This window comes from Dunckerocampus dactyliophorus, chromosome 12, assembly GCF_027744805.1.
Source record: "Dunckerocampus dactyliophorus isolate RoL2022-P2 chromosome 12, RoL_Ddac_1.1, whole genome shotgun sequence".
Classification (NCBI taxonomy): domain Eukaryota; kingdom Metazoa; phylum Chordata; class Actinopteri; order Syngnathiformes; family Syngnathidae; genus Dunckerocampus; species Dunckerocampus dactyliophorus.
The window spans coordinates 25,161,422-25,185,272 of NC_072830.1; the positions used below are offsets into that span (position 1 = coordinate 25,161,422).

The 23,851-nt window shown below is 40.2% G+C and overlaps 1 protein-coding gene across 4 annotated transcripts in view; it reads left to right on the forward strand.

Moving 5' to 3' along the window:
• Window positions 1-15,512, forward strand: part of pdgfd (platelet derived growth factor d) — a 57,834-nt gene extending 42,322 nt beyond the window's left edge. For 3 of the 4 annotated variants that reach the window (XM_054795201.1, XM_054795202.1, XM_054795204.1), the window contains 4 exons: window positions 1,807-1,860; window positions 4,909-5,119; window positions 8,892-9,109; window positions 14,190-15,512. In XM_054795201.1, the coding sequence (XP_054651176.1) occupies window positions 1,807-1,860; window positions 4,909-5,119; window positions 8,892-9,109; window positions 14,190-14,324 (618 nt within the window). In that variant the 3' untranslated portion in view covers window positions 14,325-15,512. The remainder of the gene's footprint in view (window positions 1-1,806; window positions 1,861-4,908; window positions 5,120-8,891; window positions 9,110-14,189) is intronic. The other variant, XM_054795203.1, reaches the window with a different exon arrangement.
• Window positions 15,513-23,851: the final 8,339 nt, after the last annotated feature.

Below are 23,851 nucleotides of genomic sequence, written 5' to 3' on the forward strand. Positions count from 1 at the left end.
CACGTATTTTACTCCTCTGACGGTGCCTCCTCATCCTGGCGTCGTTTGGCTGTAGCGTTTTTGTATCCTTGTTAAAACATATTCCCCTGTCGTTGTATTTGACTGCTCCTCGTCGTCCTCTGTGAACCTAAGATTCATTTACAGCATTCCGTAATGGGGCTTTACAGCCGCGTAACTTCTGCCTCCCTTCAGCATCTCCAAAAGTCCAACTTTTTGTGTGATGGCTGGCTTCCTCTGCCTTTTGGGTGCAGAACATTTTGTCGACTGAGGGTTTTGTGAGCCTCGAGCAACCTCAACTCTTGTTGACTAGCTATTTAAATTTCCTGTGGGTAACAGTTTACAATAAGGTACACAAAATTACAGTAGTTAATGAGGAACGAACCTACCTAACCCTAACCCTATTCATTGGGTCTTCATTAGTTCCTCAGTAACTACTTTAAATGTATGTGTCTTAGTTCCTCAGTAACTACTCTCCTCATTAGTTCCTCATTAGGTCTTCATTAGTTCCTCAGTAGCTAGTCTAAATGTATGTGCTTTAGTCATTAGTTCCTCATTAGTTCTTCATTAGTTCCTCAGTAGCTAGTCTAAATGTGTGTGTTTTAGTCATTAGTTCCTCATTAGTTCTTCATTAGTTCCTCAGTAGCTAGTCTAAATGTATGTGCTTTAGTCATTAGTTCCCCATTAGGTCTTCATTAGTTCCTCAGTAGCTAGTCTAAATGTATGTGCTTTAGTCATTAGTTCCTCATTAATTCCTCATTAGTTCTTTATTAGTTCTGCATTAGTTCCTCAGTAACTGCTGTATTTTTGCAAAGTCTGACCTTCCTGTGTAGTAGTAGTGAACAATGGCGACTGAGGCGACATTCAGATCGTTGTTGGAGTTGAAACTAATTGATGTGGAACTTCAGTCACATTTATCGCACATGTTGCTCCGAAACAAACTGATATTTATATCATATTCATATAACTGCTCATATTAGCGTATTGCATATTTCTTTGCCGATACACTCCTCACTTTGCTCCATTTGTTTTGTTTTGGTGGGCTTTTTGGAACTGTCACGGAAGCGGAAAAAGGGAAATGATTTACCCAGCAATCACAGCTCTACGGTTCACATTGTCATTGATGTGAGGATAGAGCCTTTTGGAGGCGCACATCAAGCTCTGCCAGAGGGTTTGGCTTACACCGGCGCCATGACACTGTAGCATAATGAAGCCTTTAGGGTGGGGAGCATAGACATCCATAGGGCGCACAGAATGGATGTGGTTGGGTCATCTGATTAAGATGCCTCCTGGGTGCTACTTGTTTAAAGTGACAGGGCATGTCCAAGTGTAAAGAGCCTTGCAATAGATCCAGATCACGTTAGAGGGATTATAGAGCACACATGGCCCCTTGAGCGCCTGAGGGTGTGGTTGGGAAGAGGAACATCTGGGCTTTCCAAGGCCAGTCTTTTGCCACAGTTCTTGAAAAGCAAGGAAATAAACTGTCTTAGCCCTTATGTCTTTACACCCAACAACAGTATTAAGCAGACACGTGCCACTATCGCCACTGTGATCACATTTCACTGCTCCCGGACACCACTTGGTTCCTCGAGCAGTGGCTCACTGGGTGGGGCTTGGATTGGGGGGCCAGAGGGTCAAAATGTATCTGTGCATTTGTGTGGATTTTATGTGCATGTGTAATGCATGAAAGAAAACGAGAGTGCAGTGTAAAGATAATTACTCTTAAAGGGATACCTTGTAATACGTACATAAAAAATGAAACCTCTGCACAATCAACCGATCGGTTATTGCTGTCTTTTCATTCCCCAGAATGACACTCCTCTGACTGCGTCCCAAACCAACTGGGAGGCTGTCACCATGTTGGTGAGTTATTTACAGGCTGTATGAATTGTTGAAATCCTAAAATTGAATAGGCATTTTTGAATCATATTACTGTATCATATTAGTAGTCGCAGCGGCGCCGGTCATCCATACAACTGAATCACATTGAGTTTAATTTCAATGTCCTGTATGAATAAAGAATCTCTGCCCCAAAGTGTCTTATAATGTTAAAGGGACTGTATGCAACAGATTCCTCCATCTGCCTAGAGGGTGCCAACATTTGAATGTATGAATATTATTATAGTAATCCCCCATTCACCGTAGTTAATTGGTTCTAGACCCACCGTGATAGTGTGACTTTCCGTAAAGTAGGATTCCTTACTTACAAATGGAATATTTTCATAGAGCATAGAAAAACTGTTTACGACCTTCTAAATATGTTTTTAACATTATTAGAGCCTTCTAGACAAGCTATAGCACACCTATAGTCACCTTTACACTCGTATTACTCAATATAGTACACATACTTGCATTTCGGAATGCATTTCTTTTTGGTGCAGGGGTCTCCCAGGTTTCATAGCTACTTTGGCAAAAAAGAAAAGAGAGGTGCGCTATTTGTGTTAGTTATACACATCATTGAAATTGTACTTTATTTACAGAGCAGATGTCCACTCAAACAGTAGCATCACTATCTTTATGCTATTTTGGGGTTGTTTGCCATCAAGATATAGATATAATGTCAATAGAGATATAATGTCTGAACTGAACAGTTAGAAAAATAGGAGGAGCTTTGTGTAGGGATGCTCCGATCAGGGTTTAATGCTGCTGATTCCAATACCGATCAGCCATGAGTGAGATCGGCTGATACCGATCACATGGATTAACTGTACATTTTTCAATTTAATTATGATGAGGGCTATTGGCCTGGGGAGCCTTTAGACAATTCAAGGGCCCCTGCCAAATACGTAATTATTTTAAAAAAATAAACATTTGGGCGGATCGTCTTTTTTTAAAATTTATTTGTGTGAAACAATTTTTGTACTATTTGACACAAACTTGAATTGAATTTGATGCATGTTTTGGAGTAATACAGATATATGGGGAATAATTGTTCAATAATGTTTTTTTTTTATTTCAGGATAACAAAATTAACAGAATACAAATTATATATTTGTATTAAATGTAAATCTGTCCTGCTCAACTTAAAAGAGAATAAATTCAGTGTCCATATAAATGGAGTATTTTTGTAGCTAGAGTATAAAAAATCTTCTAATATGCTTTTTAACATTATTAGAGCCCTCTAGAGATGAAATAACAGCCCAATACAGCCCAAGTCACCACTCCTATTACCCGATATAGTCGACATAATAAGAGTAAATAAGCTATTTAAGACGTACATAAGACTCGTGCTTGTGTGTGTTGCTATAAATGTATTCTCTTGGGGAGCGAACTGGCAGGTGGACAGGAAGTGATGTCAGGGGTTCAGAGTTGAGTTTTAGCTTGGCTTAGGATTTTTATTATGCATTATTGTGCCAGTTGTGAGATAATTCAAACCTGCAATAAAAGCCTGTTGTTTCGGCAATCAAGTATGTTGTATGTGTGTGTTTGTGTGTGTCTCACTGAACAGTACAGTAAGATTACTGAAACCTAGTGGCCAGTGTAGAATACTGCATATCATTCACACCATCTTGTGAATGTGTCTTCTGAATGCCTTATATTTGTATTTTAGTTTATTTGGCCATTTTTATGCTTGAAAATGTTCAGTTATTTAAAAACTACATACAATTTGCATCAATGTGCATAATTTTTTTTTACTATTAATAGGTTGTATTCAAGCACAAAATAGCATGATTTATTAATTATTGGTAATATATTTTCAAAAACAGTGATAAAGTGAAGCCATGAAATTCAAACCGCAAAGTGACAAGTGAGAACTGTACAGTATATCCCACCTCTTCCTGCTTTGAGTATATTAGATGTAACATACGCACACACAGTAGTTATGTTTGTTGTCAGGAAATGGTAGCAATTTGGTTTAGTTACTAACGTTAGCTATCATTGAATGAATAGCCTATCATAACCACACAATGACTCCAAATTGTCGGTGGCTTTTCTGAGACAGCTTTTGTGTGTGTGTGAACATACAACAGACATGTACGTGAATTCCAACAGCTATGACAGCTATTTTATTCCGGCTTAACAAAGCTTTATGACAATTTTTATGCAGTTTAATTTGTAACTGTAATAAATATAGACATTTGTTCTTTCAAACCACTATTGGCAACATAAACTGGCCGTTGGTGTTCTTTTATTTTTCAGTTTGAAATAATGTAATTTGGAGTGAGTTGCATACGGTCCCGTTTATGTGTAAGATACCGTTCAAACATACAGCCTGTCACCCATCCAACCCTCAAATCTTTGTATGACAAAGGAATTTTAATCATTGCTCTAATGACAAGGCTCATTTGCATGGACTAAGGCACAGCCGCATACTACACACACACTCAGTGCATACATACAACGTACTGTATGTATTATACATGAGGCTTGAGATGTAAAATGTCATGCTTTCTTAGACTAATGTTTTTATAAGTGCATGTAATGCAAGTAATTTGTAAGAGCTATGTGGTCAGTGACATATGAAATCATAATAATTAGTGTGCGTTGTTGCGTATGGCACTTTTTCTGCATGGATTATAGACAGTATGTGTGTGTGTGTGTGTGTGTGTGTGTGTGTGTGAGGGGGTCTGCACTTTATGTCTGTATGTGTGCTTATGTATGTTATTGTTACTACTACATTGGGGATGCACAGGGAGTTTGTCCTACTTTATATACAAGCCAATCTGAGGGACGTATTATAGTCACTGTATATCCCATCACATAAATGCACTCACCAATTCATTACGGACACATACAGTACATGAAAACAGTACAGTAAAGTACTGTTGTGTAATATCTGCCTTTGTCACTGTGGTTGCATAAAATAGCAAAATAACCCAGCAAAAATCACCCACTGACCCCATGAATTAGTTCATGAAATAATTACATTTAAAAAAGAGGTAAGTCTATACTTTTGACTTTGATTCCCAGGATGACAGTCCTGTTGGACCAGTGGCCGTCACAGAGGTTCCTCTGTCTTTGGAAGACCTGGATCGAACCATAGCTGCCTTCGACACTGTGGAACAGCTTCTCAAATCCCTGAACCCAGATACCTGGAGACAAGACCTGGACAGCATCTACACCCAAACACACATTCATTATAGATCTAGGGCCTACCACCTGGCAAGCAGGCACAACAAAGGTAGGTTCTACATTTCACGCCACCCGCAATTTGGATTTAAGTGAGTAACATTTATGCATGCATTGTTTGTGCAGTGGAATCTCTACGGTCAACCACAATGTGTTGGTTGACCTTTAATTTGTTCATTTTTGAAAACAATCTTTCCAGGCATTTTTCCTTCCAGGCATTTTAACAGTCATACAGGTGTAATAAAGGTGAACCAATCAGATGTCAAAACAATAAAATGTGTATTTGACTTTTGATGACGCCTGGCAATGTCTAACGTGGGTATGGTAGGATTATACAAGCCACAGCTGACTTTTTGATGGTTATTGTCTTTTTAATATACAGTAATCCCTCGTTTATCGTGAGACCTGAATGCGATAATTGAAATTCCTTATGAATATTTTCATAGTTAGAGCATAGACAACATTTTTACGTTCTTCTAAATACGGTTTTTAACATTATTAGAGCCCTCTAGACATGAACTAACACCCCTATAGTTACCATTACACTTGTATTACCCAATATAGTACACATAATAGGAGTGAATAACCAATTCGAGACATAAATAAAACTTGTGCTCGTGTGTGTTGCTACAAATGTTCTGTAAGGGGGAAGATGTGGAGTTACGTTTTAGCTCGGCCAGAGTACCACCTGCAACAGTAGCCCGTGTTTTTATTAGTGCCTGTTGTGAGATAATTCAAACCTGCAAAGCCTGTTGTTCCGGCGATCACACTGGTTTGTGTGTGTCTCACCCAGGGACCAGTGTAGAATACTACATATCTTCAGTCTCTTTGAATGCGTCTTTTGAATGCCTTATATTTGTAATTGAGTTCATTTAGCCATTTTTGTGTTTGAAAATGTTTCTTAAAAAAATGTAAATTTGCTGAAATATGCATATTTGTGGATAGATGTCAGTGTCTTTCAACAACAGCAGCGTCGTACAAGTTTCCATTTCCTGTTTTTCATCACACTTTTTCTCGTCTACCAATCTGAGTGTGACTGCATCCCTCAAACCATACATTACTGCTGTCTCCTCTTTCGTCATAGGTGTTCTTTGGTAAATATTTGATTTTGACAGCAAATGTCAATTTGTTTAGCATGTGCATGCTCGACTGGCTAAAGACAAACCCATATGCTGGGATAGGATGTTGCAATCCCTCTGAGAGGTAGTAGACGCTGCAGGTCGTTGATAGAACACGCCAGCACACCTCATTCTAATTGAAAATTCAGCTTGTTCAGTGGAGCAGAAACGTGCCGCAGTCAGCAACTTAGCTTTGTTTTCATTATGACACACACGTGCACACTCGCTTGCATTCTCCTTTGATGACACTAAGCCAGATCATCATTACAATCAATGAACAAATACATCATGTAATCATAAAACACCTACAACCTGGGCTTTGAAAAACCTAAAAATCTGTTTCTTTTCCTCATCTTCATGGTTTTGTAGTGTATTTTACATTAGCCAAGGTATGTATTCACAACATTATTGCCCCTGTCGTCGTATTTTCCTCACACGGTTAGCTTCTTATTCTTCTTCTATTGTTTACAGTACTGGCGGTTAGCAAGCAGCTCACGTTAGCTAGATTGGTAGCCATGACCACAACAAGACGGCACAAAGGAGATTGATTGACAATGGTCTACAGCCAATCAGGACGCAGAAGACAATGGCCGGTGCAGACAGAAGAGAGAGAATAAAGAGACACCGCGCCTCATGCTAAAGCACAGAACTACAACACTCAAATTCCCACAATGCATTTCTTCTTAAAGGGCCAAGCTTGGCCTGTAACAGCGTTCATACGGAGAAAAAAACAAAACACCTATGGACGATTTAGAGTCGCCAGTTAACCTAACATGCATGTCTTTGGAATGTGGGAGGAAACCCGAGTATCCACGCACGCACGGGGAGAACATGCTAACTCCACACAGAGGTGCCCAAGCGGAGATTCAAACCCAGGTCTTCCCGATCTCCCGACTGCGTGACCAACATGCTGACCACTCAGCCACCGTGTGGCCGTGTTCAGTCTAAAGCCCAGTTTATCAAAATAAATACGAACACCTTCTCCCTATGTCGTTTTTGGTTAATAGATTAAAATTGATATTCACCCGGCACATTTGTCGTCACTGTTTTGACATGATTTGTGTCTTAGATAGAAACATTACAGACGCAAATAAACAAACAAACAAAAAAGAAAAACACACTTGGAGTTGATCAGGGGCCGGAACTCGCAGCAATTCAACCTCGTTGCTCCCTTAAGCTGAGCTCAGTGTTTGTTTGTTTTTAACACCGAAGGAAAAGAGTTTGAAATATCTGACTCAGATAGAAGTCCCTGAATGCATCCAGACTGCCAGTGTGTCCTGTGAAACAGGGAAAAGACGTCTTGTTGAGTGTGCTCCCCCCGTGGTAAGCTATCCATACCCATGAATACATCCCTAAAAATAAACATTTTTAAAGAAAATAGTTGAATTCTGAATGGACGTACAATCGTTTATCGGGGTTAATTGGTTCTAGACATGACCACAATAAATTAATTTACCTATTTACAAATTAAATATTTTCATAGTAAGAGCATAGAAAACCTGTTTACGACCTTCTACATATGGTTTTTAATATTATTAGAGCCCTCTAGACATAGAATAACAACCCTACAGTCAGCTTTACATTCATATTACCCATTATAGTAGATATAAAACGTAAGACTCGTGTGTGTTTCAATAAATGTCTTCCAGACGCGTGGACAGAAAGTGACGTCAGGGATTCAGAGTTGAGTCTTCCCGATCTCCTGACTGTGTGGCCAACGTGTTAACCAGTAGGCCACCGTGCGGCTGTTTCGGTAAACATTGTATTTAAATAATTACAGTAGGTGTCAGTGAAAACAGAAGAGTCTACACAAGCAGGGGCGCGTGGCTGTGTATCACAACCAAAACGACAATGACAGAACACATCATTGTATTGCGGATGTCTCACATCACCCCTTTAGAGATGACAGACCAAAAGGCCAAACAAAACTGTGTATGAGCATTAATTACACGGGCAGTCACAAACAGCCAGCCTAAAAAAATGTTGTTAGTAATCACCACTCTAGCAGCGCCAGTGCGGGAATGATTACCCTGATTACTCTGACCTCTGTCAAGTGGACTATCTGGCACTGATTGCGGCACCGCTTCCCTTTCTGTCATTGTTGTTCCATACCACAGTGCGCTTGTATAGTGTGTCCATCAAGCCACCGTATTTCACTGAAAATATGTACTATGTGTCGTGCCTCCATGTGCCACCCAAATGACCATGACGAGTGATTTAGATGCTACGTATTCACATACCGTGTTGGACATTTGTCTTTGCACGAGCATCCTAAAAGCTCCCCCATGCCGTATTGACAGTACGCATGATGTCCACTACTTATGGTCATCTGGCTTCCATCAATTATTTCCTATGAGGCTTAGCCATTATTTGACTGGGAGTTGTTCAGGCCAGTGAATAAATCAGTGATGACATCATGAATGTCGGCATTCAATACTAAAATCTATACCTGCTCCCCCTCCAGCACTTTCTTAACACACATCTTCATTACTAATGCCAAATAATGTTGCGATTGTCCGGAGAACTGCCACTTGCAACCATTTCCTGTTAGTTAGAAACAAGGAGGTTTTTAATGCTGGCATACTCAAAGACTCTATTTTTATTTATGATGACCTGAAGCAACATAATTCATATTCCTTCCTGAAATCTGAATATACAACAGTAGATGAATAATAATATAAATGCAAAGAACCCTTTTCTGTCCAGTTGACCTGAATCGCCTCTATGATGATGTCAAGCGGTACAGCTGCACCCCTCGCAACTATTCCATAAACCTTCGCGAGGAGCTGAGGACAACCAACGCCGTCTTCTTCCCTCGTTGCTTGCTGGTCAAGCGCTGTGGGGGCAACTGTGGCTGCGGCACCGATAACTGGAACCAAGGGTGCACCTGTCAGGCCGCTAAGACCACGCTGAAACTACATGAGGTGGGTCACACGTCATGAGGACATGGCTCACACACACTCACACACTTGAGACGAGGAGGACTTTATCAGCACAAGACTGGATGGATGACTCTTTGCTCTTCATTTCTGGTTCTGCTGTATTACTTTAGAATTCAGAATGTGATATATGTTCATCTAAAATAGTTCATTTCACTTATTCACACTTGACATACATGGATGTACTTTTTGTCATGAAACTTGTGTGTGCGAAAAAGGTCAATAATAATGGATACAAATGATTCAGTTATTCAAAAAGAAATGATTAAAAAACATTTTAAAAATGTATTTAAAAAGTACAATTAAATGAATAAATGGTTAAGTGGACAATTAGTATAATTTATCAATTTAGGGTGTTCTGCAATGTGATGATTTAAAAATAAATAATAATAATGATAAGGTCAACTTTTCATTGCAGTGTAATTCAATTATTCAAGTACAGCTGAAGCTTGTTGGTGCATAGACCATTAAAAAGTTACCTGTTGTTTGAACTTGTGCGGGGAAGAGTCCGGGGGAATCCGGGGGTGTCCAAACTTTTTCCATCCAGGGCCACATATTGAAAAACAAAAGGATGCTAGGGTCTCTTTGATATTTTGTCGATGTATATATGCTAAGAAGTTATATACTGTAGTTTTAAGTTTTAAAAAAGCGTATTATTAGTATGAACTTTCATCTTTGCTCTTTTTTTCCCTTTTTTTCTGGGTTTTTTCTAAATATTTCAACTTTCTTCTTAAATAATCTTCACAAATTTTCTTCTTGACTTTATTCAAATACCATAACTTTTTCCCCAACATAGTTTTCCAAAAGTTACAACAACATTTATCTATTTATTAATACTTTATTCACCTAAAATGCTGTTTTTCCCATTTGGGCTGTTGGGTATTTTTTCCCAACTATTTCAACTTTCTTCTTGTAATTATGACTTCATTCCCATAATATGTTTACTTTATTCCTGTAACATTATAACTTTTTCTGTAACCAAATCTTTCAAAAAATCCAACATTATTCATTGTTGTTTTTTGTTTCTCATAATAATAAGATTTTTAAAAATCACGTCGATTTCTTAATATTTAAACTTAATGCTACTAAAATGACATTACGTTGTCTCATTAGGTTGCAGTTGTTTTCTCTTAATATTCTAACTTTATTCTTGGAAAATTACTGCATATTTTTACATTTTTGCTTTGTTTGTTTTTTTGTTTTCTTGTTAAATAATATTTTCAGAATGTGCCCGGGGATGCAAATGGCAGCACCCTTTCCACAGTTTGGCTTTTTCTTTTGTTGTCACTGCACAGTGTTGTCACCTGTGTTGCAGTTGTGGCATGTAGCTGTTGCGTTGCATGCATCTAAGTTGTTCCATATGTTCAGTAAATGTAAATACAGTGATATCGCATATGATAGCCAAAAATTTGGAAAGAAAAATTGGGGTTTTAAGACGAGCAGTGTAAATCCAGCCAAGAGTGACTGGTTGTACACAATCAGCAGTAAGGCAGCGGCACACTCGTGTCGTTTCCACTCATCTCATTTCTCTTGCAATTGCTTCCAGAGCATTGTTAAAATTCTTTTCCTCCCTAGTTCCCATCGTCTATCCATTCCTCCCAATTCCCACTTTCAATTTATCCTTTTCATGCTGTCATTCCGGCTTTTCTCTTTCTCTGCTCCATCTCTTTGTTCTTCTACAGTTTAATTTTAAGACCCCTCTTTTTCAGTAATGTCTTACAATGAGACCGCAGACAAAAGTAGGATTTAGGGTAGAATTGTGTGTGTCGACGTCTTTTATTATTTTTATTACAATATTACACATCCCCATTGTTTCAGCCTTGGAAAGTCCTGATATGCATCTTTACATTGACAGTGGCTCCTGCAGCCAAAGTAAAGAAAATCACTTTTACTGAAATCTTGCAGGATAAGAATGATGCACTTCAAGGGACTGAATGCAACTCACTTTTTTGAAAACAGAAAAATAGTAAGAACGCCACTGCTGGCTAGCATTTGTAACCAACGGTGGTTTAAAAGAACAGATGGATCAAAAAAGTCTATATTTTTCACAAGTACGAATTAAACTGTACTCCATGCTGCGTACACACACACACACACAAATCAGGGCTCCAGACTGCAACTAAACAGTTTTGCGACTAAAATTTTTAGACATTGAGAGTAAATTTTTCATCTACTCAGATATGTGCAACCAGATAAAAGTACGTGTTAGTCATGTGCGATTCCACTGATTTTGTTTCCGATCCCATGCTGAGTCAAATTCAGGCTGGTATCTGTGATACCGATCCGATACCGATACTTTCTGCAAATTCACCTAATGCCTCTGGCTAATTTTAAAAAGTTGTGTATTTCATATGATAGTGTAAAGAATACAAGCCATTTGAATTAATTTATTAATGAAATAAACTAATAATTTAATAATTAATTTAAGTAATTTATTTATGTATTTTGAACCCTGAGTATATAGCGATAGCGGGATGATTTACAATTAAGCCAAGCTATACAACAACAGAAAAAACAGAGGACAAAATCATATAAAATATGTGAAAATGGTATTTTAACTCATTCCATACCAAAGACGTCGTCGTATGTTTTTATAAGCCCGAACGCCCAATCCCAACAGCATATTTATACGTCTTTTACGTTTTTTTGTGCAAGAGGCAAAAAGAGGTGATGACGCAACTCTCCACTAATGCATTTCACTTCAGAGCACTTTTAAGCCATAAAAACGGCCACAAGCTGGCAGAAGTGAATTTGATAAGAGTTCGGCAGGGATCATGTGAATGGAAGAATCACTCATGACAGGAAGGAGGAAGTGAGAGAGCGTGGAGGAGTGTCGCGTGCAGAAGGTTACGTATCATAGGGACATTTTTTCACACACACGCATGCGTGCATGCGCACACACACACGCACACACTTCAGTTCAGTTTAGTTCTAAATGTGAAAATTGTAAATAGTTCATGGTGTTATATTTGTAAATAAATTGTTATTTGGATGTAAAACAACCCCATTTTTGTATTGTTGCATACGTTGGTAGAGTTGTTTAGATATTTGAGCTATCACAAAAGCAAAAAATATGTCAAAAGTGAAAGATGCTTGAGCTGTATCTTTTAATACAGGTTATAATGTACTGTATATGATGCCACCAATGAGGCCTTCCACAAGATATTCTCTGGGCATTCAATCAATCGCAACTGGACTGTTCAGATTGTCTTAGAAGACGTTTTGCCTCTCAGTTCATGCTCAAAGACTAGGTGGGACACACACTAGTCAGACTAGATAGGACAGCTGTAGTGGAGTTCATGTTCAAAGACTAGGTGGGACACACACCAGTCAGACTAGATAGGACAGCTGTCGTCTAGTTCATGCTCAAAGACTAGATAGGACAGCTGTAGTCGAGTTCATGCTCAAGGACTAGGTGGGACACACACCAGTCAGACTAGATAGGACAGCTGTAGTCCAGTTCATGCTCAAAGACTAGATAGGACAGCTGTAGTGGAGTTCATGCTCAAAGACTAGGGGGACACACACCAGTCAGACTAGATAGGACAGCTGTAGTCCAGTTCATGCTCAAAGACTAGATAGGACAGCTGTAGTGGAGTTCATGCTCAAAGACTAGGTGGGACACACACCAGTCAGACTAGATAGGACAGCTGTAGTCTCGTTCATGCTCAAATACTAGATAGGACAGCTGTAGTGGAGTTCATGCTCAAAGACTAGGGGGACACACACCAGTCAGACTAGATAGGACAGCTGTAGTCTAGTTCATGCTCAAAGACTAGATAGGACAGCTGTAGTGGAGTTTATGCTCAAAGACTAGGTGGGACACACACCAGTCAGACTAGAGAGGACAGCTGTAGTCTAGTTCATGTTTAAAGACTAGATAGGACAGCTGTAGTCTAGTTCATGCTCAAAGACTAGGTGGGACACAAACCAGTCAGACTAGATAGGACAGCTGTAGTCTAGTTCATGCTCAAAGACTAGGTGGGACACAAACCAGTCAGACTAGAAAGGACTAGATAGAGACAGCTCTGAATATTCACAGGTGTATTTTCCAGAAGCTCGGGACAGAAGCAGGGTGTGTAGAGAAGACAGCGGCCCTTTATTCTTCAAGTATTGATCAGTTATGCAGTGTAAATGTGAGGAAATGTGAATATTTACTTTGCAGGTCGATTTCGGTGTGTGCCCCTAAATCTTCTTCTTGTGCGCCTAAAATGTTAAGTTTTGGGCCACTGAGCTCCTAGAAGAAAGGTTAGTCTGGAGCCTTGCAAAAGCAGGCCCAGAGAAGCGCTCTGCAAGTCATGATGTTACGATAGGCTGTACATTCAGTGATAGCTCACGTTCGTAGCTGAACTTTGCCAAATCACTATCATTAGCTGACAACAAACCAAGTGTGCATGTGCGCGAGACAGAATATAATGCTAGAAATGCATTTGGATGTTCTAGGCAGCTGGAGGACACTGCTGCATACGGTCCCTTTAACTGTGGAAAATAGAACTACAGCGTAGCAATTATTTGTGTAAAAAATGAAGCTTACCTGCATGTGTAGATGGAACCATATTGCATTGCCTTGAAATTGTTCATTATAAAAGTTACCATAAATTCATTTTCTGGCCCATTTGATTAATTTAATTAGTGGGTTTGCTGCGAGCCATAAGACTGTGTGTGCGTGTTTGTGTGTGTGAGAAAGAGAATACTAATATGCACATCAATGTGTTATTCTTCTATTTTCAGTGTTTTCGAACACTAATTACAAAGATTGTGTTCAAGGTCTGTTTTGTGTGTCAAAGCAAGGAATTACCCCCACTACATGAAAGGGACATGCATTGTCCTGCCTTTCTCTGTGGTACTTTATGAACAGGTTTGAGCTAACAGAATGAAACATTCATTAATAGTTAAAAGAGAGAGAAAGACAGGGCGGAAGCTCAGTAAAGAGAAAGGACATCCGGCAGTCAAAGATGGGAAAAAAATACAGGTTGAGGACTGAGGACCCCCGGGGACCACATAGTCATGCAGACAACAATCTAAGTCTGCCTCTATCTCAGCTCTTTGCCTCTGTCTCTTCCAGGTGCTCAAGTACGCCCCGGAGACTACTCTGTACCAGCGGCATCGCAGGCCGAGAGTGCGATGGGTCATTGATGAGATCTTCCTCACACACCACGACAAGTGTGAATGTGCCTGTCCCTCCCAGGCCCCTCGCTGAGACACCGACATGAAATATCTGGAACTGTTGGACTCGATTTGACTTGCAATGTATTTTGCCTTGGACTTTTCATACAGTACAAGCAGTTACACAGAAAAAATGCAGCAAAGAAGTCATTTCACTGATGATCTCAACCCATAACGTAACATAAAAGTCACTTCACATGCACATGTGCTCTTCTTCTGAGGAATACACTTGAACCTCAACAGTGATGAAATATGAATAGTTTTGATTACAGAAATTTTAGAAGCTCTTCTGCCACTATTGCAGTGGTGATCGTGTGGCAGAAGGAAGGGCTGAGAGGGTGGAGGAGGACCTGTGAACCAAGCTGACCCTCATTCCTGCCTAAAGACTAACCCAGCGGTTATTTAGAAAACGGAATTCCCCACCCTTCTGTTTTTTTCCACACAGCCCTTCTTTGTTTTGCACACATTCCTGTCTGGAAGAATGTCAGCATCCCTTTGTCTTTCCTTCTGCCCATACATTCCCCTCCCTTTTGTTTGCTTCTCACTGTCTCCTCTAACATGCACACAGAGATCACACACACACTCATCCCAAACACATCAGAGAAGATGTCAGCACAGGCCACTGCACTCTGCCTAGTTTTTTGAGCATTCCAGCCATTCCATCCGCTATCTGGCAATTCTGCTCCACGGATAAAACCAAGCTCCTCAGATCTGAATAGCTTCAAAGAACAGAGAAGAAGGAAGTCTAACAGAAAGAAATGACATCCAGCAGATGTGACAGGGATGTTCAATATACAGTATAGACAAAAGGTCCACCCCAATAAATCTAATTAAACATGGGTCTCTTGGTTGCCCCTTAATCTTAATTATTCATCCTATCAATACATTCCAACTGTATGGGAACATTGAGGGGAGCCATATCTTTTCCAGAATGACATTGCCGCAGTGCGTAAAGCAAGGTCCATAAATTCATGTTTGGATGAGTTTGTCATGGAAAAACTTGCACAAAGCCCTGACCAAAGGCCCATCAAGCACCTTTGGGATGGCCAAGAACACAGATGCCAGGCTTCCTTGCCCAACATCAGTGGAAAGGGACATCACAAACACAATACTTCCCAAAGACACACTGTAAAGCCACATTGACACTTGCACCAATGTTGTCCCTGCAGTTGCACGCAATTTTGCATGGCAGTATGCAAAGAAACATTTTAAATGTTCAACATTTCTGGTACGCATGGTCTTATTTCCACCGGAATGAATTGGTCATCAATGCAACGCAAACTATTCGTAAACAACGCGTGTCTCATTCTCATGAATGTGTTAACTCTTCCACCACGTCTTGGAAAAAGTCGGTGGGAATTCTTAAGTCATTTCTGTGGCCTCTTGGATCTTCCTTATGAAGCTGTGTTAATAACGAATCAGAACCCCGAAAGTGATGTCTTCTAGTCAGCCATTCACTCACCCACACTGTCTGTGCTTTCCTTTTTTCTAGATAAGTTTATGGCTGCTCTTTCTCCATTCTCTCCTGGTCTTCAGCATGGCGTAATCGTACTGCAGCTGCGAGATAATACAGATAACTTTTCTGCAATGAGAACTTCTCTTCTTCTCTGGAGTTCAGTATCTTGTAGGTCTCTTGCAAATCGACAAATTAATGAAGCTATGGGTGATGCCTGCTCTAGTGTAAGTTATGCGTAAATGGAACGCAGACAGTGTCTTCACGCTTTTCAGGCGTACCATCTAAATGACACGCATTGCCACGGCAAATTGTGGGATGATGCGGAAGCAAAATTCGTGCAAGTTGCTATGAGAAGTTGTTATTGCTCCAAATGGCAAAGCAATGAGTAAGCGTCCAAATATTTTTGTCCAAATACTATAGTTTTCTTGTGAGACGAGCCTTCTATGAAACTGCAACCGATTGCAGCCTTAACAACTATGTGAATGGCTAACAGGAGTGTGTGTGACGTAGTGTGTGTGTGTGCGTGTGTGTGTGATACACATACATGCCATGGTAGTGAGCTTTAAAAAAAACAAAGCAAAAGTTCCTCCAGTCATCACCTCCCATGTGTCCGGCCAGTTGCTAGTTTTACGAACAAATAAATTGCATTTTCACACCGATTCCATTCCATTGTCTTCCGCGTATCCGGGTGGCGGGGGCAGCAGTCTCAGAAGGGAAGTCCAGACTTCCCGGGCCCTGGCTACCTCCTCCAGTTCTACCAGGAGGACCCCAAGGCGTGAGACATAATCCCTCCCGCGTGTCCTAGGTCTGCCTTGGGGCCTTCTTCCGGCTGGACATGCCTGGAACACCTCACCAGGGTGGTGTCCGGGAGGCATCCGAACTCGATGCCCGAGCCACCTCAGCTGGCTCCTCTCGATGTGAAGCGGCTCTACTCTGAGCTCCTCACAGATGACTGAGCTCCTCACCCTATGTCTTAGGGTGAGCCCAGCCACCCTACGGAGGAAACTCATTTCAGCCGCTTGTATCCGCAATCTCGTTCTTTCGGGTCACGACCCAAAGCTCATGACCACAGGTGAGGGTGGAAACATTGATCGACCGGTAAATTGAGAGCTTTGCCTTCCGGATGACCTCGCTCTTCACCACGACGGTCCGGTACAGCGACCGCATTACTGCAGACACTGCGCCGATCTGCCAGTCGACCTCACAATCCAACCTTCCCTCACTCGTGCGCAAGACCCCGAGGTGCTTGAACTCCTCCACCTGGGGCAAGACCTCGTTCCCTACCCGAAGGGTGCAACCCAAACTTTTCTGACTGAGAACCACACCATTTTCACACCCTTGTATTGTTTTGTCAACAAACAAGGAGAAGAAATGGACACTTTTAGACATACCTGACCAGGCCTGATCAGCCATGTACCAACATAGTCATGGGAATTGTCTTGTAGGTGTGACAAACAAAACTGCAATCAGCATTTTTATGTGGAAAACATACGAGGGCAACACACACTTAATGTAGATAAAGTTTATACAAGTAAAACATAATTCTCCATGACTTCATGTGCTATTTTTATTACAGTGTATATATCGCAACAAAACTATAAACGCAACACGTTTGTTTACTCCCATTTTTCATGAGCTGAACTCAAAGATAGTAAACACTTCTCCGTTGCCGATATAAGCTATTCACCTCACAGGTGTGCCATGTCAAGGTGCTGATTATACAGCATGGTTATTGTACAGGTGTGCCTCGGGCTGGCCACAATAAAAGGCCACTCCAAAATGTGTTGTTAAACTGTACAGTATTCACAGTCGCTAATACCAAATAACCAGATCACTTCCGTTCATTATAAAGCACAGCACATCTCATTGGTTGTGCTAATGCACATAGGATTGTAGCTCGGTAAACGGCGCTCTTGTATTTCCAGAAGTCATGTCAGATGTTCATCAGGTAATGCGCGACGCATTTTTCCAACTTCTAAGTTCCTACACAAAATGTTTAGAGCCTTTTAAAAACTTCTGCCATAAATGAATTGCAGACATGTCTAGTGTACATCTGAATACAGTATATACTTTGTCAGCATCAGCTCAACCAAAGCACATAATTCAATGTGAAACCATCAAAGCTACTGTTTTCTTTTGTGGCTCCCATGTGGAAAGCAGTCAACTGTCGCGTCTGTAAAATGTGTGCGCAAGAAATAAGATCTGCTTTTGCTGCATTCATAACATGCTTGACAAAACTGTAGGCTTTAATTTATTTTGTCTTTCTTAGATTTTTTTGGGATAAATAAAGTTTTTCTAGCTTCAGCAGCGTGCTTTGTCTTTGGTGTTATAGTTGTGTGTGTGTGTGCGGGCGTGTGTGCGTGTGTGTGTGCGTGTGTGTGTGTGTGTGTGTGTGTGTGTGAGATCTGAGATTGTAATTGTAGCGGACAGGAACAGAAACCACAGCAAAGAAAGGTGCATCAACGCTATAGGATACATCCCCGCCTACAAGTTGCCATGGAAACCACAGATGTGCTTCTTAGGCCAATGCATTGATAGAAAGGTCAGCAGAATAAGTACTGTATCACAGAATAGCTTTTGTATGGTAGCCTGTGTGTGTTCACTCACGCTACAATTATTCTGTGCACTGCAAATATCATTCTTATCAAAATATGAAACATTCAAAACATAAATTCAAGATCATTAAAGTCATCAGAAAATGTTTTGTTTAATTCTACAAATTAAATGGTGCTCTTGTCTTCCACAAAATCATAATTTGAATGTATTATAAGGGTGGGCCAATAAAATGTTACCACTTTTTAATCATACACAAGTTTTTTTAAATGAGAACTTATTACAAAAATTGTATTTACAGATTTGGAACAGAAACATCAACTTAACATTTGATTCCAAAGGTTTCCCACTTTGCCTCTTGTTTTCTCCACAGTTCAATAATTGAGGACATGTTCAATCCACGCTCCGCCTGTGGATTACAGCTGCAACACGCACATTTAAGTTTGTGATGACATTGCCACACATCTCAAGAAGGATTCTCCTGACTGAATTTCCTGACGGAAATGGTCTTCAGGGCCTCGATGGTCTGTGGGTTGTTGCAGTACACTCTCTCCTTCAGGTATCCCCACAGGAAGGAGAGTGGGCAGGGCATGGGTTATCCATGCGCCGTGAGATGAGCCTATCTCCAGGAAAGTACCCATTGAGGAAATCCAGTGACACATTTGAGCAATGTGGAGGTAGAAATCTTTGTTATTTTAAAAATGGTAAGAATTAAAAAAGTGGTAACATTTTATTGGCCCACCCTGTATATTTTTTGTGGCAGTTTCCAGGCCAAAAGTCAAGTAAATCACAGCAGATGACACAAAATGACATACTCATTTCAAAAAGATGAATTAACACAGCTTGGGGTTTCTAGCTTCCAATCAAGTGATAATGACATAATGGTCTCGGAGAAAAAGTCATCAAGTGTTGCTTCTGTGATTTAACAATTTTCAGTCTTCAAAAGTGCCACATTTCCTGAGATATTTATGTGGACGGTTCTGAACAACACAATGAGAATGGGAAGAGTCTATGCACCACTACTATGATTAACTATGATTAATGCGCATGGACGAAATTTTGACTTCAAAGGTGGGGAGGATTCATCTGGCTCAAGTCCATCATACACACACGTGCACACACAGGCACAGACTCAAATGTTATCGTAAAGCTGACGTGTCCCAGGCAGAAATCATATGTTAACAAGTTACAGTGGCAAATGGGCACGGACTAGTGATGTGTCGGTTTCAAACGAATCGGCACTAAGAGCCGGCTCTTTGAAATTAACGACAGGAGCCGGCCCGCGTCGTTAGAAGCCAATTAGGAGCAGATTAGTTTTTTTCCTTGTCTTTTTTTCTGTTAAAGGCGAATGTCATTGGTCAAGATGTGTGGTGGCGTCTCCGTGTCCACGCTGAGCAGGGGGAGGGGCGGGGTTAAACACACTGTGGTGCTCTTAGAGCTGACTCTTTCGTGAGAAATTTGCATGAAAGGTTTGTCCTATTTTGACTTAATTTGTCCATTGAAATGGGTCGTTGTTTTTGTATTTTATTTATAATATAACATTATATTTTGGTAGCTGATCGCTGAGGTTTAAAAAAATCCATTTCAATAATAAACATTTGATATCATGTATTTTTTACATCAGTAATTCGTTTTACACAATACACATCATTTGGTAATAAATTAATTTAAGACAACAACAGAAAATCCGAGGAATCACTTGGGAGCCGAAAGAGCCGGCTCTTTTTAGTGAGCCCAGCGAAAAGAAGCGTCTCTCTAAAAAGAGCTGAAATTTCCATGACCAACATTAACACGGACTCCTAACGAAACATGGGTGTGCAAGTCCAGGCACTCTCATGGAGTGACAGCGGGGATGGCCAATCACATGTTAGCACCATACGGCAGAGCCAATTGATGGATTGATTGGCTCGAGAGGGAAACACGCTTCAGACAGCCTAGTACCCATCTCCATTTAATATAGCGTAACATTGTTTTGGGACGGTAAAAATTGCAGGGGACCAAACTGCCTTTGAAAAAAGTCCAGGTCCCATGCCCCTCCCCAAATTACATCTGTGCTTTGACGGCAGCAAGAATGAATGTCGTCTTGAACTTACGAATAAGAAAGGGGAAACAAATGGGTTGTAAAAGTTGTAAGATTATGGAAAGGGGGAGGCAGGACGGACTACTGAGACAAAGGTTGGAATAAAAGTACAGTACTTCATTCTTCTAGGCTTTCATTTCCTGGTTCTTACGGTAACAGCAGTGAGATGTGGCCTGATGTAAGAGACACTGAAAGCATCACGCAGCAAGTGAAAATGACAGGAAGAAGTTAACACGTGGAAAATGATGGTAATGGGAAGTGAAGGTGTAATAGCCACATCAAGAATGGAGTGTGTCTTTAATCACTGAATCAGGTTCAAAATACACAAAGGCAGAGAGAAATATGCATGAAGGAAAAGGAAGCTTTTAAAATGAGTAAGTGTATAACTGATGTACTTTTTTTAACTGTCATCTGAATTCTGGCCACTCTTGTTCGCTGTGATGTGACAATTACTGGTTCAGTTAAGTTCAAAACAGTGACGGACTGCTGATGCTCAGTGGGGATGTAAGCAGAGATGATGGTGTCTTCTACCAGATGACTACTTCATCTAATAAAGAACAGCAAGTGTTGCCACAGTAACCGCAGGCTCAGAAAACCATTGAGCAACATAAAATGCGCTCCAAAAGTGTTGTAAAAATTGCTTTCTTTGTTTTTCATCATTTGTCTTGTCCACATAAATAATCGGCAAACCTTTTAGGATTGTTTGAGCATTTAAAGATGTTAAATGTGATCTACGAGTATGTCTGATTCATCGCAGCGGTCTCTGAAAACCATAGAATTTTATCACCATCTTTGGCTGGGAACTGCTTGGAGGTGCTAACTATGGCAATATTTCCCAGGCATTAGCTCTATATGACTCTGGTGTGCAGCCAGGGCCAGCAAAGCCTGCTCTGCTGGCTTAAATAAACGCTAACAGAAACACTGACCTCCATTTACAGTCATCCCTTGCTACATCACAGTTCGAACATGTCATCATGTCGCGGTTTTAAAAATAATAATAATAAATAAATAAATAATACAAAATAATATAATAATAACAAATGACCGGTGTTTTGTGGTTGACTATAGACTATTGGTCCAAAAAAAAAATTCTAAAATTACTCAAAAAATATTGAAAGACAGCTTATATGTGATATCCTGGCCACTATTTTGCGTCAGTAATGTTACACTGATGGGACATGATGATATTAGATTAGATAACCTTCACACCGCATGTAGTCAGCCATGGCATGTCCGTCGTGATAGGGTAAAAAAAAAAATCTCCTCACATTCTGTGTGGAAGTGGTAAGTTTTGGGTTATTTTGGCCTTCTTCCAAATCCGTTCGAAACACTTTCTTAAGTTTAGAATAAGTAAACAGGAGAGGCTAAATAGGAAGCTTGCTATGTTCATGGCGGCCGTCTCTCATGTCCTTGCAGTGATCCTGTAGCCTGCTCTATGTGACTATAATATGTGTAAACAAAAAATAATGGGAGTATAAAGGTGACGACAGGCATGACATTTCATGTTGCCATGTCAATGTAATCTGCCCAGGGTCTTCAGAATCAGGAGTGCTGGCCAGTGTCACTTAAACACTATAAACACAAAGATAACACAAGATAAAACAAAAGGAGCATTGGCACAATGCTTTGTATCCTTCTAAAAACGAAAACAAAAATAAATGTCAAAAGTTTTATCCTCGTCAAGATCCACAGAGGAACAACATGCATCACTTAAAGAGTTGAATGTGGCTCAACAAACCACGCAGCTTCTCTCCGAGGAAGATTTATTTTCTTGCAATGTCCATTTCAAAAGCTCATATTCCCACACACGCTCCATCCTGTCCTCCATCCCTGCTCACCTCCAGGCCCATCCATGCCACCTCATTTTTCACACTACATTATAGAACAGCCTTCATTTAGGTATGAATATTAGATATTCCTCTTGAATTATGGAAACACACCATATGTGTGAAATCTGCAGACATCGGAGAGGAAAAGCACAATTGTGGGTTTCGTAGTGTGCATTTAAAAGAGTCCAATAAAACTGACATTCTCAGATTCAAACTGTTCCATTAAATAAATGATTACCATCAAGTGGAGAGACGCTTTCAGTGGAAGTGGAATTATCTTTTTGTGCTCTCAGTAAAAAGAGTTTTCCACACTGCGCTCCTAAGAGAAACTACTACAATATTTGGTGAATCAGTGCAGACGAGCTGAAAGCGATGCTGCAATTGTGTGAAACACTCCATCAAGCTGATGAAAGTTTGGCATATGACTTCTAAAAGATTGGACAGAAACAAAAGTAGGATTTTTGCCGACACGTTCCTAAAAAGTCAAGTTTGGTCAATTGCATTTCTAGGGAAGACATATTGGATGGGACAGGGCAAAGCGGTCACACAGAACAGAGACAAGAAGAGTTTGAAGAAGAAGAAGAAGTTACCAGAGGAGTCCTGAGGCCCTGATGGAAGGGATTTGCTCCGTGCCTGTTATAAATCAAAGAAGATTTTATTCAACAACAAAAGAACACCACGGCACCCCTTTATTCTGACAGAATATTCAATTACCTGAATTATTATGATGCGCAAGATTTCATTTACACACACGCACACTTTTGAGACGACAGTGAAGATGACGACACCATCAATGACAGGACTGATTAACAGCTTTACCTCCAAAATATTTAATGTTGTCTAGATTGTCTCTATAGAATACATGCTGTAAAATGTAGGGTGATCATATTTTGTTAACCAAAAACTAAGACACTCAGTCCAAGAATAATATGCTTAAATGATGCTGCAACAATTAATCTATGAATCGATGATTAATCGATTATCAAATTAATCAACCAATTAATGTTTTTTTTTATTTAAAAATGTAAAGATCCTTTCATTTCAGCCTGTCAAATGTTAATATTTTTTAATTTCCTTAGTCAAACATGAAAGCTTATTATCTTTGTGATTTAGGAAAAACAAGAAATTCACACACATCAGCTTTGACTTTGGAAAACAGTGATGGACATTTTTGCCTCTTTTCTGATATGCTACGGACTGTTTGTGTTTGCTTCATATTGATTTGGTCTGTCTAGAGTCTAAATGAATATTCAAAACAACAAGCATCAGATTAAGCGGCAAAGAAAACAATTGTTAGTTGCAGCCCGTAAATAAATGATGGCATTAATGGTTTGTGTTCATTATTCTGAATATGGCTTCCATAGGACACCCGTCTGGACTGAACCTTCAGTGCCATCCGGAGCGTGAGGGTGGCACGGCACTCCCAGGGGGAACTAGCATCGGGCTCTAAGCGACAAATTGTGCACACTAAATCATACACACTAGCATGCATGCATGGTCTGTTTTCAGCATCCTTTAATTTGGTACTTAGTATTATTAATATTATTATTAACACCATTGATTCTGTCTTTGCTATTATTACAGCAATGACAGTAACCAGGAGTAATAACAACTATACAGAAAGATACTTTTAATATAGTTCT